This window comes from Erythrolamprus reginae, chromosome 12 (genome assembly GCF_031021105.1).
Source record: "Erythrolamprus reginae isolate rEryReg1 chromosome 12, rEryReg1.hap1, whole genome shotgun sequence".
NCBI classification, from domain to species: Eukaryota; Metazoa; Chordata; class Lepidosauria; order Squamata; family Dipsadidae; genus Erythrolamprus; species Erythrolamprus reginae.
This window is the reverse complement of record NC_091961.1, coordinates 30,315,489-30,328,314: the sequence shown is the minus strand read 5'-3', so window position 1 is coordinate 30,328,314 and position 12,826 is coordinate 30,315,489. Positions and strand designations below refer to the sequence as shown.

Below are 12,826 nucleotides of genomic sequence, written 5' to 3'. Positions count from 1 at the left end.
TAAAATGAGTTCCTTTCAAACGTCTCTCGGCGACTTCGCTAAGCAATTCCAGTTTAAATCAAATAAAGATTCCGTTCCTCTGTTGCTTGGGGAGATACTCGCTCCGCTGACCCATGGCCAGATGGATCTGAATTTAACAGGCTCTTTCAACTCCGCTTTGAAATGGAGGAAGAGACTCAACTGACCGGCTTCCGTCCTTGTAACTCTGCAAAGGGTCAGAATACAGAAGAATAGAGCTGGAAGGGACCTTGGAGGTCATCCAGTCCAACCCCTTACTGAAGCAGGAGAGCCTGCACCAGTGATGGGCTGCCAATTTTTTTACTGCCACGCCATGGGCGTGGCTTATTTCATGGGTGTGGCTTGATGGTCATGTGACCGGGTAGGAGTGGCTTGCCGGCCATGTGACCCAGAGGGGAGTGGCTTGACAATCATGTGACCAGGGGTGGCTTAAAGGTCCTGTGACTGGGTGGGAGTGGCTTACCAACCAAGAGAAGTTTTCAAATAGATGCTTGGACTCTTTTTCAGCTAATTAAGTCCCATTATTTGAATAGCCACAAAAAGGACAAATGATCGACAGCGTTATTGGTTGAGGAGCACAAAAACATTTTAAGGTTTTGTACTGAACCCACCAGGTTCAGTATGATAACAGATTAGGCAAGTGGCTCAATTCTCTTGAATTGGTGTAAAAGTTCAGTTCTAGATAATGATTATAATGATTAAAGCGTTTTATGGGTAAAAACATACTATTTAATGATTTCCTATTTAAAAAATAAATAAGGATCATACTAAGGTACTAAAAAAGGAAGGACAATAAAAAAAACTATTAAGTATTTAATAAATAGTGCATAAACGTACTACCCCCACTGCCCCTCCCTTGCACCATTCTGAGAAAATTGTTGTCCAATGACTTCTTAATGGAGCAACCACAGCTTCTGGAGGCAAGTTGTTCCACTGATTAATTGTCCTCGCTGTCAGGAAATGTCTCCTTAGTTCTAGGTTGCTTCTCTGCTTGATTCATTCCCTCCCATTGTTCGTTGTCTTGGTCAATTTTCAGCGTCATCAAGGACTGTACAACCCTGCAATGCTCTCTACATGGGGCTACCTTTGAAGAGTGTTCGGAAACTACAAATTGTGCAGAACGCAGCCGCGCGAGTGGTCATGGGCCTGTCCAGGCAGACCCATGTCTTTGCAACACTCCGCAGTCTGCACTGGCTGCCGATTGGTTTCCAGACTCAATTCAAAGTGTTGGTTATGACCTATAAAGCCCTTCATGGCATCAGACCAGATTACTTGCGGGACCGCCTTCTGCCGCGTGAATCCCAGCAACTGGTTAGGTCCCACAGAGTTGGACCTCTCCAGGTCCCATCAACTAGACAATGTTGTTTGGCAGGACCTAGGGGAAGGGCCTTCTCTGTGGGGGGCCCAGCCCTCTGGAATCACCTCCCCCCAATTAATCCAATTGATTAATAAGTAAAATAAATAAATAAACCCCTGTCTCTAAGCTGGCTCTTTATTGATTCAGCTCCTGTTCCACAGTGGCAGGTCAGGCAGTGAAACGCCAATTGTTTTGGATTTTTTTTTTCCTGTTCCAGCTGCAGCCTCTGGAGCCTATCGAATTATTAATGACAACATTATAATGCTTTACATACTCAAAGCGCTGAATAAACACGAGCCCGGTGCCGTTCATTTAGGTGGTGCGGTGGTTTAAATAATGCAGTGGGCCGATGAATAATAGAGGAGGCCAACACTTTGGCGGTGGGAACAGAAGCTTGCTTTAGGCGCCCGGTCTGATCTTACAGGGCTCCCGCACGGAAGGAGCTCAGCCCTGGCTTGATGTCTTTCAAGCTGGGTCCTTTGCACCGATTCCAGGATCAGAACCACAAGAGATCGTCAAACTCTTCTCCAACTTGATTTTGTTGAGGGACGCACCAAGGTTGTACTTGACATTGGAGGACCAGTTGGGTATGGCCATGGTGGGTGTGGACATGATGGGAGTGGCCAGAGTGGGAGTGGTCAGAGTGGGTGTGGCTAAGTCATCACTTGTGTCAGGGGCCACTAAGGCAGGACTTTCCTGAGATCCTCCCTCACTCTCATTAATCTTCCTTCCTTCCTCCTTCTCTACTCCTTCCTTCTTTTCTTCCTTCTCCTTCCTTCCTCCACCTCTTCTCCTTCCTTCCTTCCTTCCTTCCTTCTTCTCTTTCTCCTCTTTCCTTCCATCCTTCCTCCTCTTCTCCTTCCTTCCTTCTCCTCCTCCTTCCTTCCTTCCTTCCGTCCTTCCTCCTCTTTTCCTTCCTTCTTTCTCCTTCTCCTTCCTTTCTTCCTTCCTTCCTCCTCTTTTCCTTCCTCCCTTCCTTTCTCCCTTCCTTCTTCTCTTTTCTTCTTCCTTCCTTCCTTCCTTCCTACCTTGTAAGTCAAAGTATCCATACTGGTGTGTGTGTGTCTGTGTGTTCAAAGGAGTGGATGAGCCCTGTATAGATATTGTTGTGCCTTTTAAAAAAAAAAAACAAACCCTATTCTTTTTTATTTTTTTATTTTTGTATTCCCTTCTCTCTCTTCCGCCTGGGCTCCCTGTTCATCGGCTCTGCTCGAGAATTCAATGAATTTTGAAGCTGTGCCCGGATCCTAGCAGCAGGCAAATTAGCTGTGCTTCAGGCTTCCTCATCCTTGCTCTTTCCCGCTGACGGCCAGCAGCATCCAGTGATTGAATATTTAATATATTTACATAGCAGGCCTCAACAAGGTTTTGCGTTTAGTCAAAGCTGGCTAAGTGTATTTGAGAAGGAATTCTCCAGCCACCCGAGCAGCGTTTTCAGCTTGCAGGAAAATGCCAACTCATGAGCCTATCGAATCTCTTTTGAATTTTGGAGTGGACGTACATTTGGTTTCGCAGAGTCAGAAATGCATTTAAGTTGTGTGGCTTGGCTGGCATTTTCGCTCAGGTGGTCCTAATAGTATCTGAGCAGGAGAGCATCGGTTTTGCAGCCCCAAATTACAGGCGTCTCACAGTGGGGCTGAAAATATTCTTGGAAACTCAAAAAAGTGACTGGGCTCAACCGTGGCAGCTAACCACGATTGCAATTGGGTATGTTTGTGCAACATGCTAAACCAGGAGTCACAGTTTAGGAAATGCAGTGGCTGGATTCACGCAGTGGAATGAGGCACATCCAAACCAGAAGAAACACATTGTCATTTGCTAACAATATTTTTATCTTGTGGGAAGATAGGCCACTAATAAATTGGAAGGGAGGGAGGGAGGAAAAAAGAAGAGAAAGAAGAAAAAGGGAAAAAAGAGGGAGGGAGGGAAGAAAAAGAAAAAGAAAGAAAAGAGAAAAAAGAAAGAAGAGAAAGAAAAAAGAAGGAAAAGAGAAAGAAAATGAAAGAGGGCAGGAGAGAAGGAAGGAAGGAAGGAAGGAAGGAAGGAAGGAAAAAGAGAAAAGAGAAAGAAAAAAGAAGAGAAAGAGAAAGAGAAAGGAGAATGAAAGAGGGAGGGAAGGAAAAAGAAAAAGAAAGAAAAGAGAAAAAGAAAGAAAGAAGAGAAAGAGGAAAGAGAAAGAAGGAATGAAAGGGAGGGAAGGAAAGGAGGAAGGTAAAAGAAAAAGAGAGAAAAAAGGAAGGAAGGAAGGAAGGAAGGAAGGAAGGAAGGAAGGAAGAAACCCAGAGGGATGAAGAATTTGGGTTAGAAGAAGGCAGATAATTATGTTCCTCCATGCCAGGGAAATTCTTTCCAACCCGGAGAAACATTTTATCACTTGAATGAACCAAATCTGAAATCCAACCTTGCACTCATATATTTCATAAGAGCAGCAGCTGCTGTTGCTAATAAGCCAAAGCTCCAGTAGGAATTCTCGTCTATTGCATTCCTCTTTCTTTTTTCTTTTCTTTTTTGTAAGTCTTCATTTTTCCAATTTACATATCAATAAACATTTTTAACAGTACTGTGCAATTGGTTTCATACAGTTATTTACATTTATTTCTATGCATTTTTATTTCTCTGTTCTAACCAAGTGTACCCCTTATTCCACACCTCCTAAGATTGTGTTTCTTCCTTGTCTTTCATTTCTAATGTGAGCCTATACATCTCTGCACATTCCAGTATTTTATGTACAATCCTTTCATTGCTTGGTGTATTTTCAAGTTTCCAGCATTGAGCATATACAGTTCTCGCTGCAGTTACTATGTGTAAACTGATGTATTGGAGTCGTTTCTTTATCTTTTTTTATAATTATTCCTAATCAGTATAGTTCAGGTTTAAATTCTATTTGTAGAGCCTTGGTGTCACAGTGGCTAGAATGCAGTACTGCAAGCTACTTCTGCTGATCACCGACTGCCAGCAGTTTGGCAGATCGAATCTCAGTAGGCTCAAGGTTGAGTCAGCCTTCCGTCCTTCCAAGGTTGGTAAAATGAGGACCCAAATTGGTGGGAGCAATATGCTGACTCTCTGTAAACCGCTTAGAGAGGGCTGTAAAGAAGCGTTATCTAAGTCTAAATGCCGGTTGGCGGGACCGCGAGGGGGGGCCTTCTCTGTTAACGCCCTGGCTCTATGGAATCAACTCTCCCCCTGATGTCCGTACTGCTCCCACCATATTGGCTTTCCGTAAGGCCATGAAGGCGACAGGCCTGGGGGCCATGAACCAACAACAGTCATGGCCAAACTGCATGAATGTCTGGTATGAGTGTTGGGTAAGTTTATCATGTTTATTATGGCTTTTGATTAAGGTTTTATAACTCAGATTCTATATTTGACTTCTTTTTACTGTCTTTTTTTAATTTTATGCTGTTGTAAGCCACCCTCAGTCCTTCAGGATTGGGTGGCATAGAAGTTGAATGAATGAATGAATGAATGAATGAATGAATGAATGAATGAATGAATGAATAGTGCTGGGGTTTTGTAATTGGGGTTTTTTTTTTTAATATTTATATTGGACTTCTTTTATTATTGTAATTTGTATGTTTATATTGTGGTAAGCTGCCCTGAGTCCCATAATGATTGGGCAGCATACAAGTCTGATAGATATAGATAGATAGATAGATAGATAGATAGATAGATAGATAGGTAGGTAGGTAGGTAGGTAGGTAGGTAGGTAGGTAGAGGGGGGATAGAGAGAGAGAGATAGACAGACTGACATAGACAGATAGACAGATTAGATAGATAGACAGACAGACTAGATGGGTGGATGGACGGATGGACAGACAGACAGATTAGAAAGATGATAGATAGACAGGCAGGCAGGCAGGCAGGTAGGTAGGTAGGTAGGTAGAGGGGGGATAGAGAGATAGATAGAGGGAGAGATGAGAGAGAGAGAGACAGACAGACAGACATAGACAGATAGACAGATTAGATAGATAGACAGACAGACAAACAGACTAGATGGATGGATGGATGGATGGATGGATGGATGGATGGATGGATGGATGGACGGACGGATGGACGGATGGACAGACAGACTAGAAAGATGATAGATAGATAGATAGGTAGGTAGGTAGGTAGGTAGGTAGGTAGGCAGGCAGGCAGGCAGGCAGGCAGACAGATGCTAATGCTATGGCTATTCTCCTATTATCTCCTGTAGCCATCCCCTAATCTCTCCCCAATAATATTTCTTCTCTTTGGGGCATTGTCCCTTTCAAGCAGGCTCAAATGAGATGCTTCTCACCTTACTCTGAAACTCCAAATTTCCACTGTCGTTTCCTGGCCTAATTATCCCATCAACTCTTGCGCAGAACATTTTCTTCTCTTGGTGTCCCATAAACAAAGACACGGAGCTTCAGGAACAAATGATAATTATCTTTCCCCTGGTGGGAAGGAAGAGCTGCCCTGACAAACATAGCCAGGAGCACGAAATGAGCTTATTTCTATTTCAAGTCGCGTAGACGTAGGACAGTGTTAGCTCCATTCAAGGCCATTGGTTCAGGGCTCCTTACGGCCTTAAAGGATTGGAAAGTCGCAGAGAATATAGCCGGGGGTCATATTCCCTTGGGATCAATTGTACTTGGCTCCATTGGCAGTTTCCCCATTGTTGGGAAATAGCATCAGGTCTCTTAAATGTGAGTGTGACTTCATAAGGGCAAGCCTCTTCAGATCTGTTTACTCAAAACCTTGGGTTCTTGCTCTTGTGGTCAGAAGGTTTTTCAGCTGGCAGTTACTTTGAGAGGGCTGAAGTAGGATGAAAAGCCCTCATCGTATTGCAGAGAAATAATTGTTGATGAGTCTATTTTAGAAGAGGAGAGGAGAGAAGGGAGGGGAAGGGAAGAGAAGGGAAGAGAAGAAGAGAAGGGAAGAGAACAAGAGAGGAGAGGAGAGGAGAGGAGAGAATTTTACTGGCCAAGTAAAATTAGACGGACAAGGAATTTGTCTTTGGTGCATATGTTCTCAGTGTACATAAAAGAGGAGAGAAGAGAAAGAGAGAAGGAGAGAGACATGGGTGAGTGGGGGGAGATAGGGAAAGGGAAGGAGGGAGAAGGGGAACAGGAGAAAGAGAGGGATGAAGAGAGAGAGGGAGAGTGGGGAGAGATAGAGAAAGAAGGAGGGAGAAGGAGAAAAGGAGAGAGAGAAAGAGAGGGAAGGAGAGAGACATGGAGAGAGGGGGAGAGGGAAGAGATAGGGAAAGAGAAAAGGAGAAGGAGAACAGAAGAAAGAGAGGGAAAAAGATAAACATAGAGAGAGAAGGAGAGTGGGGAGAGATAAAGAAAGAGAAGGGGGAGAATGAAATAAGGAGAGAGAAAGATAGGGAAGGAGAGAGGGAGGGAGAGGGAAAGGGGGAGAGGGAGAGAAAGAGAAAGAGGGACAGAGGGAAAGAGAGAGGGGGAGAGGGCAGAGGGGGAGAAGGAGAGAGAGATAAGGAAAGAGAAAGAGAAGACACAGAGAGAGAGAGAGAAATTCCATCCTTTAACGTTTTTGGATGCCTTCACCTTCAGCAACAGAAGGCAGGGAGAGAGCTCTATTAGGCATATTACCATGCTATTGAGAGTCAGCCCAGAACATTATGGGATAACCTTGAGGCGCAGATGTATTTAGCCAACCATTGTACAAGCAAGGGTCATACGGTTCGGTTGTCGGAGGAGGCCGTGGCAATAGTCAATTAATTTGAGCAGTCCAGCAGGGAAAATACAAATTATGGACTTTAGAGGGCTGTCAGAATTAAGGCGAATCTGTTTCTGAATGGCTGGGAAAATAGGGGCGGGGGAGTTCTAACCAGCGAAGGACTGCTGCCTTCGGTGCTACCGTGTGCCCTCCGAGGCCATCGCAGGTGCGCGCACGTCTGTTGGGTGTGCGCATGCCCTTCGGTGTGACAAGTGAAATCTCATGTGAGGACAAACTCACGAGTGAGATTTCGGCAATTTTCGGCGATATTTTCGCTTCCTTTATGCAGAAGCAAAGAATGGGCGAAAATCGCCAAAATCTCACCCGCGTGTCTTCACACGAGATTTCACTTGCTGCGCATGTGCAGAAGCAAAATCTCATGCAGGGGCCTTTGTGCCCGCATCGGGAATGGGCGGCTGTATGCGCATCCCAAAAATTGCTACTGGAGTGTAGCACCTGACCCTTCCAGTAGCGGCTCATCACTGGTTCTAACTCATCTCACTGTCGGTTCGCTTCCTCCCGTGCTGTGTGGGTGTGCTTCACAGGTGCGCGCATGCGCAGTGCCGCAAAATAAAAATAAAAAATTATTTATTTAATTCAACTTTTATGCTGCCCAATCCCGAAGTACTCAAGGCAGTTTACAACAATATAAAAGATACAAATACAATAAAAAGAAGTCAAATATAAATACAGTGATACCTCCTCTTATGAACTCCTCTTCATACGAACATTTCCATTTCACATTTGTAAATATGTGTTTTCCAATGGTCTTAGGCGATCCCTGTGTAAGGGTTGTTCGACCCCCCAAAGGGGTCGTGACCCACAGGTTGAGAACTGCTGCACTAATCCAATCACACCGGACCACGGTCTTAATATCCTCATTACTTGTTCAGTTAATCGAGTTCAAAAATCCACTTAAACTGATTATTGCGTTAGCTCAAGTGGGGTTTCAAGTTGTTAAAGAGCGGTTGTGTTGGGACGTTTGCACCAGCCGAATTAAAACGAATCTCATCTGGTTGACAAGGGCCCTACTCCGATAATGTCTTTGTGTAATTGTGATACTTAGTTGCTTCTCGGTCTGTCTTCTCGATCTCACGATGAAGGGTACACAACTTGGAAAGTTGATGTGCTTAAGGAGAACGGGCGATGTCGAGAATGAACTGTGGGTCAAGTGTTTCCCCCATAATATACATAGTACTTGGAGAGAGGAGAAAGATGTGAGATGGTGAAAATATGTAAAAATTGGGTCTCTCTGTGGGCTGACAGCTGTAAGACCAAAAAGAAAAAATACGAAGGTTATCTGGAAAGTAAGGTTACAAGGCACATAGCTCTCATGGAGAATGCTCGCGGGGGAAGTTGGTATTGCTCTCATGTAGCGGGAAGCGAGCAGTGCCGGTGGTCAATAGAATATCGACTGGCATTGTGGGGAAGGTTAGAGATGAGCATCCTCATTCCGTTTCCCTCCAAGTGTGAAGTGCATGCTGTAATAATTAATAATAATAATAATAATAATAATAATAATAATAATAATAATTTATTTGACTTGTATGCCGCCCCTCTCCAAAGACTCAGGGCGGCTCACAACAGCAATAAAACAGTACAATACAAATCTAATAGTTAAAACTATGACTAAAAACACGCTATCTTAAAAAACAATCAATACAGTACTATATAATCACAACAACACATAACTCTTAGTGGTCAGAGAAGGGGATACATTAATTTTCCCATGCCTGGCGACATAGATAGGTCTTCAAAGTCTTGCGGAAGGCAAGGAGAGTGGAGGCAGTTCGAATCTCCGAGGGGAGTTGATTCCAGAGGGTCGGGGCCACACCAGAGAAGGCTTTTCCCTTAAGCCCTGTCAGATGACATTGTTTAGTCGACGGGGCCCGGAGAAGGCCAACTTTGTGGGACCTCATTGGCTGCTGGGATTCATGTAGCAGGAGGCGGACCCATAGGTATTCTGGTCCGATGCCATGTAATACGCTACCTGAATGCTAAGGGCATAAATGGATGCCCAAGATTTGTGCGCGATGGGCGCCCAAGATTTTTCTCGCCGATTGCTGAGTTTTTAATTATTTTAGCTGAAGGACAATGGGCATGGCGCCACTGCATTGATTGACGTTTGCTCTCCGGACTATGGGGATAAGCCCAAGTTTTATCTCCTGTCACTAGACAGTTGAGAAAAGCCTCGTGTTCAATCTCGAAACAGTCAATGAATTCTCGGCTGGCAATGACTCTGTTGATTTTGTGCGCATTTTGGGCCCCCATCGCAGCAGCGTCCGTGCCCTTAGCATTTCGCCCTAGGAGGGAAATGGAATGAGGACACCCATCTCTAACCTTCACCACAAGGCCAGTCGGTGATTTACTGAGCACTGGCACTGCTTGTTCACTTTCGCTGGCGTCCCGCTACACAATAGTAATACCAACTTCCCCCGTGAACATTCCTCCCCGAGAGATACGTGCCTTATAGCCTAACTTTCCAGATAACCCTCGTACACTTCTTTTCATACCTGGTGAGGTGGAATTTCCAGCAAGTGTGATTAGCAATTCTTTGCAAAATGATCAAACTCAAGACCCATGGGCTGGATATTGCAGGTGCCCCCAACATGAGTGACATCGAGCTAGCCATGGCATCCCAGCCTCCAGAGGTCAACCCCTGATGTGGCCCTCAACGAAATCGAGTTTGACACCCCTGCTCTAATGTCTTGTCCCCTATCTGTTGCATCTTAGCCGCTCCATCTGAGTCACCCATCAAGCAATAAGGCCAGCCTTAAAACCGGCTCTCCGAAATTGTTAGGATTGGAAACGCAGGACTCCTTCAATCTTTGTGGGTTGAAAAATGACAACAATGCCCAAAAACAGTGTGTCAGAAAGGATTGATGGCTCCGTTCCATTGCCACCGGAGACCGTTAAATGAGTTTGAAGAAGGATAAAGCGGAAGCCCAGATAGAAAGGCTTAGACTGGTGATTGGCAGGTTTGGGGTTGATTAGCTTGAGTGATATCATTAACAAAGGGTTAATTAATCTCTTGGAAGCAATTAAGGAGGAAAGGAGGCTACAGTCATTAGTAGCCAAACAGAAAGGTGGAAAACATGCTTTTATGATGTTCACTAGCAGTTTGCTATTGGGAGTACCCACACGGTGCTCCTATTCTGATAATAGAATAGAATAGAATAGAATTTTATTGGCCAAGTGTGATTGGACACACAAGAATTTGTCTTTGATGCATATGCTCTCAGTTTATATAAAAAGAAAAGATACATTCATCAACGATGATGTACGACAATGATAGTCATAGGGTACAAATAAGGGATCAAATACAGTGATACCTCGTCTTACAAACGCCTCGTCATACAAACTTTTCAAGATACAAACCCGGGGTTTAAGATTTTTTGGCCTCTTCTTACAAACTATTTTCACCTTACAAACTCACTACTGCCCCTGGGATGCCCTGCCTCCGGAATTCTGTTGCCAGCAAAGCACCCATTTTTGCACTGCTGGGATTTCCCTGAGGCTCCCCTCCATGGGAAACCCCACCTCCGGACTTCCGTTGCCAGCGAAGCGCTCATTTTTGCAATGCTGGGATTCCCCTGCAGCATTGCAAAAACACAGAAATCCGGAGGTGGGGTTTCCTATGGAGGGGAGCCTCAGGGGAATCCCAGCAGCGCAAAAATGGGCGCTTCGTCTGGCAAAAGGGGTGAATTTTGGGCTTGCACACATTAATCGCTTTTCTATTGATTCCTATGGGAAACATTGTTTCCTCTTACAAACTTTTCACCTTAAGAACCTCGTCCCGGAACCAATTAAGTTTGTAAGACAAGGTATCACTGTAATACTATGAAACAATATAAATCGTAAGGATACAAGTTACACTCATACAGACATAAATGGGAGGAGATGGGTAATAAGAACGAGAAGATTAATAGTTGTGCAGACTTTGTAAATAGTTTGACAGTGATGAAAGAATTATTTGTTTAGCAGAGTGATGGCATTTGGGGAAAAAACTGTCCTTGTGTCTAGTTGTCTTGGTGTGCAGTGCTCTGTAGCTATGTTTTGAGGGTAGGAGTTGAATCAATTTGTGTCCAGGATGTGAGGGGTCAGTAAATATTTTCACGGCCCTCTTTTTGACTCATGCTGTATACAGGTCCTCAATGGAAGGCAGGTTTGCAAATTAGAGATTACTAGAGTTGGAAGGGACTTTGTAGGTCATTGACTGGTTTTTTTCTGCAGTTCTGATCATCTTCTGAAGTCTGTGTCTGTTTTGATGGCTTGCAGAACCAAACCAGACAGTTATAGAGGTGCAGATGACAGACCCAATGATTCCTCTGTAGAGCTAGAGCACTAGCTCCTTGGACAGTTTATTCTGATAAGTCACCATTCTTCTCTTTATAGATCGGTCATTGGCATGTTACAAAAGGTCTTTCAATGGATAAGCAGATCTTCTCAACCAACGTGTCTGAAAGTCTCTTCAACACCACGCTTCTTGTCACCACCATCCTGGTAAGCATGGAGGGTCAAAAGGACCCCTTTTCTTCTCAGGCAATTGAGACGTGACCTCTTATTGTCCTCTATGCCAGCTTTTGCCCAACTTGGTGGCCTCGTAGACCTGTTAGGATTACAGGAATCAGAATACTAACTGGGAACATCAAAAGTTCCCCCATATGGAGAACCCCAGTTTGGGGGAAAGTGTTCAACATGCTATCATTTAATGCATAGGACTATTTATGAAATTCTTGAAGGAACATACTATCCAATTGCTAATTTGCAGAAGTTACTTAGTTTTTATTGCTTTGTTGTGCAGAAATCTATTTTTGATCAATTCAGTCCAAGCAAGAATGAAACTTCCAAATGGGTTCTCTCTTCATCCCACATTTTCCATTCTTCTCCTCCAATCTGATTTGAATTAGGTCACATTTAGTGATAAATATGGAGAAGTCATATTCCATTTGTCTAGGGCAAGGGTAGGCAAAGTTGGCTCTTCTATGACATGTGGACTTCAATTCCCAGAATTCTTGAGCTAGCATGATTGGCTCAGGAATTCTGGGGGTTGAAGTCCACAAGTCATAGAAGACCCAACTTTGCCTAGCCCTGGTCTAGGACATCTTGTTGTAGGAAGGATTATACAACCTGAGTGACCTCCAATAATCTAAGGAGATGTTTTCATAACATCAAAAAAATCCTGGCTTTGTTCATTTCCCGTTGGTGTCTTCAGTTGTCCACTACTTCTAAATTCTCCAAAATATCCTTATGGATTTCCGCCCATGGAGAATTAAGCCTAGCAGCAATTTGCATTCTGGCTGACATCTTTCCCAGATGAGCAGGCTCAATTCTTCCATTTATTCATTTATTTTTGGAAATTTATATGGCTGCCTATAGTGACTCGAGACGACTTACAAGCAACTCCATCAGCTAAGTTATTGCCCGTCATAATTATGCTGGTGGAAATTATTGCTTCCCTATGAAGTTTCTTCAACTAAGCCAGGGGTAGGCTCTTCTGTGACATGTGGACTTTAACTCCCAGAATTCCTGGCTCATGAATTCTGGGAGCTAAAGTCCACAAGTCATAGAAGAGCCAACTTCACCTATCCCTGAACTAGGTGCAAGTGGCCAACATAAGAAGAGCGCTGCTCAATCAGGCCAAAGCCCATTGAGTCCAGCATTCTGTGTCACACAGTAGCCCACCAATTGTACATGGGGATCTTGAGCAGAAAGAGAAGGCAAAACTCTCCCGTTCCCTTGACCCCC

General features: G+C 44.2%; 1 protein-coding gene across 1 annotated transcript in view; it reads left to right on the top strand.

Annotated features, from left to right (window-relative positions):
• GRIK4 (glutamate ionotropic receptor kainate type subunit 4) overlaps window positions 1-12,826 on the top strand; it is a 313,397-nt gene that overhangs the window by 251,960 nt on the left and 48,611 nt on the right. Inside the window, exon 11 of the mRNA XM_070765309.1 lies at window positions 11,474-11,581. Coding sequence (XP_070621410.1) covers window positions 11,474-11,581 — 108 coding nt within the window. The remainder of the gene's footprint in view (window positions 1-11,473; window positions 11,582-12,826) is intronic.